Source organism: Chenopodium album, chromosome 7, assembly GCF_948465745.1.
Source record: "Chenopodium album chromosome 7, dcCheAlbu1.1, whole genome shotgun sequence".
Taxonomy (NCBI): domain Eukaryota; kingdom Viridiplantae; phylum Streptophyta; class Magnoliopsida; order Caryophyllales; family Amaranthaceae; genus Chenopodium; species Chenopodium album.
In genome coordinates this window covers 59,950,689-59,954,342 of record NC_137840.1, presented here as the reverse complement: position 1 = coordinate 59,954,342, position 3,654 = coordinate 59,950,689, and the positions used below count along the sequence as shown (strand labels likewise).

General features: G+C 40.2%; 1 protein-coding gene across 1 annotated transcript; it reads right to left on the bottom strand.

The window, feature by feature from the left end:
* Nucleotides 1-2,653: 2,653 nt before the first annotated feature.
* LOC145640388 (uncharacterized) lies at nucleotides 2,654-3,064 on the bottom strand. Its single transcript, XM_081691676.1, has one exon. It carries the CDS (start codon nucleotides 3,062-3,064, stop codon nucleotides 2,654-2,656), a length of 411 nt encoding a protein of 136 aa, XP_081547802.1.
* Nucleotides 3,065-3,654: the final 590 nt, after the last annotated feature.

Sequence of the window (3,654 nt, the reverse complement as noted above, 5' to 3'; positions counted from 1 at the left end):
AGGAAAGCCATTGAAGAGAAGAGAGTAAGAGACAGAGGACAGACATCGCATAATCAGAGTTACAAAATTCCCAGCAAAACCCAATTTCAGCATCATTCCCTCAATGAAGTTCCACTCAACCCTATCATAGGCTTTGCTCATGTCTAGTTTAAGATCCATGTAGCCCTTAATTCCAGATTTTTTTTTCTTTCTCAGATAGTGAAATAATTCATAAGCTACAAGGACATTGTCCGTAATAAGCCTTCCAGGGATGAAAGCGCTTTGGGACTCACTTATAACATCAGGGAGAACAATTTTCAATCTATTAGAGATTACCTTAGACACTAATTTGTAAAGAACATTACATAGGCTAATAGGACGGTAATCTTTCGTAGACTTACATTGTTTTTTCTTGGGTATGAGCACAATATTTGTGTGGTTTATCTGATCAATTGAGCCTCCATCGTTCAAGATATTCAAGACATACATCACCACATCATCACCAATCACATTCTTGAATTTCTTGTAAAAGAGGGCAGGCATCCCATCCAGGCCCGGGGCTTTGGTGGGGTGCATTTGCTTCAAGGCCTTGACAACTTCTTCTCTAGTATAAGGGGTTGTCAGATGTTCATTCATATCATTTGTGACTCGGCTCTTAATAACATTAAGTAAATCTTGCATCTCATTGTCCCCATAGGTAGCAAAAAGACCTTTAAAGTACTCAACAAAGACAGCTTCCACCTCCACTTCATTTGCTCTCTAATTTCCTCCTTCGTCCATGACACCTTTAATGGTGTTCCTTTGTTTTCGCTGCTTTGCTTTTTTATGAAAGAAAGCTGTGTTTTTATCACCCTCTTTAAGCAATCTTGATGGCTACGTTGTGCCCAATATACCTCCTCCCTTTTCTTAAGATAATCAATTTCATTGTCGATAGCCCGAATTTCTGCAAGGTTTTTCTTAGTTGGTTTTCTGGCCATTGCTAGTAGCATTCTTTCTCTTCTTGAGATGATTTCCTGAGTAAAATCATGGGGGTGCTTACTACTCCAGTGCTTCAAGTTAACAGAGCACCTTTCAATCTTCTCACGAACATCAGCCCCTTGCAAAAGTTGCCACGATTCTGCAACAATATTACCACACTCATCATCACGAACCCACCCCTTTTAAAACTTGAAACCCCTATATCTTTTTTTCTTCTTTTTATTGATAATCAGTTGTTCTTGTATGGTGATCTTTAGAGGAACATGGTCAGAACGACGTTTTGGCAGGTGTTCCACCATAGTACGAGGGTAGAGATTCAAACCAAAAACCGATCAAGCCTCTCTCTGATGTTTTCTGGGATTTCCCTGTTATTGATCCAAGCATAGGGGGGCCCTACAAAGTTTACATTCACAAGCTTACATTTCTCAATAGCCTCACGAAAGCCATCAATATCACTCTGCCGAGTGGGGTTCCCCCCCTTTTTCTCATCATGGGATAAAATACAGTTAAAATCACCAAAGCACAACCACAGAATAGAGTTTGTCTCACCAAATTTTTCCAGTAATTGCCACGTCTCATGCTTCATCCCCTCATTTGGATTCCCATAAACTCCTGTTAGCCTTCAAGAGAACTGATCATCATCTTGAACCTCGAAATCCATGTGATTTTTCGACATTGATTTTAGAGTAAGCTCAACACTGTCACTCCAAAACATAGCAAGGCCACCTCTCCTTTGCCTCGCTGTTCCTTCACAATCTACACCGATGAAATTGCTGAAATTTAGAATTTTTTTAATAGGTTCCCATTCATGACCTTTAAGTTTTGTCTCCGATAAGAAGACAAAAAGGGGATGTTCTGCACGAATTACACCCTTCAATGCAGTTACTGCCCGGGGACTCCCAAATCCCCGACAGTTCCAACTAAGGCCTATCATTGTTGTTCGCGGGGTTGGTTGCGTCCAACACCCGCTACTTCCAGGTTTGCCACGTTATCACATACTCTGGCCTTTTTGTTAACTTCATCAATCTCCATCTTCTCATCACTTGAGATTTCTTTCCGTTTTCCGCACAGGGTCACATTCTCATTTGAGTCTTTCCCACCCACTCCTTCTCTTTTCAATCTCACTCCCTTATTAACAGTTTTTTTTTAACCCCACCAGCTCCCACGGTAAAAGCAAGAGTGACAGGACTGTCAATCAAATTCTGCACATTCTCCTCCTTGTCAGCATATTTCACATTCACAAGAGCAATCTCTGGAGTTCGTGTGGGTTGTGTTGGCATCTTCGTCATGGTAGTGGGGTACACTTGATTATTATCCACATCCACCTGATCTAAATGCTTTTCACCTGCCCTAGACACCTCTATACTTTTTGTTCCTAGAAGATCAGAACCCTCTTCGTTATTTTCTCCTTCATCAGGGGCTTTTTTCCTAACAAAAAGGGTTTTTCTGCTTGCTTTGATCTCCTCCAGGTCCTCCAACATCTTCTGGCGCCCCTTTCTTGGAGTTGCTCTCAACCTAAGACTCCACCCTATCCCTTGCCCTTGTTCCTCTTCAGTGACATTGAGGCAATCCTTTTCACTATGGCCTATGATTCCACACGTGAGACAGAAAAATGGTAAGCGTTCGTACTTAATTCCAACTTGGATGATTTTCCCATCTTTCCCCTTTATCATCAAAAAACGCCTCAGGGGTTTTGTTATAAAATGTCCACTTTCACCCTCCTATACTTCTCAATCCCCAATTCATCCTTTTCAATGTCCAAAACCTCTCCCATAGATGCAGTTATCGTTTTAACAATTGCATCTGATTGACGGTTGAAGGGCAAATTCTCAAGCCATACCCAGAAAGGAGAATGGGTTAGGGAAACATCTGTTGGCTGTTCGTTACCAGAGATTCCTCGAAGAAGGACAAGGTTGTTCTCAAAGCACCAGGGTCGTCCATCTAAGACCTTCTCCTTATCTTTCCAATGAAAAAATTGGAAGGCAAATAAGTTTACTCCAATTGTGCTAATTACCACTCTTTTCGACACCGACCATGCTTGGGTCATGGTCTTTTTGAACTCTTCTAGGTTAATAGATCGATCAGTCACCAATTTCCCCACAAGCATTAAGGAGACACGTTCGTCAGAGTCGCAGTCCTCTAGTTCTCCAATGTCCACAACTTCATTCTATGAATCGTGAATTCGAAGGTTTGCACAGTGTTTAATTAAATCGTCAGCCAGTGTTGGCCGTAGAACCGCCTCTCTTGCAAGGTAGTTATCGCCTTTCTCTCGAGGAAGTTTTCACCCTCTCTTTCAAGGGAGTCTTGGTTCCCAAATTGAAACTTTAGTGCTACCAAAGATAATTTCCCTATTTTCACCACAAAAAAAAAAAAAGATAATTTCTCTATTAATAAAGAACATGATAATATTATGTAATGTACATTATTTATACTTCCTCTGTTCTTTTTTACTTGACCTGTTTCTTTTATCACGCTTGTCAATGCAAAAGTTTAACGATCAATAACTTAAATTCTCCATAAGTAAAAATTATAAAAGTTATATATTATTATAGTACTTATTGAGATGAATCTAAAAATATCGTACATGAATATATTTTTCCTTACACATTATTCACAAAAGACGGTCAAAGGAGGGGTGATGAATAGTGTAAAAGTCAAAGCGGGTCAAGTATTAAAGAACGGAGGAAGTATATATCA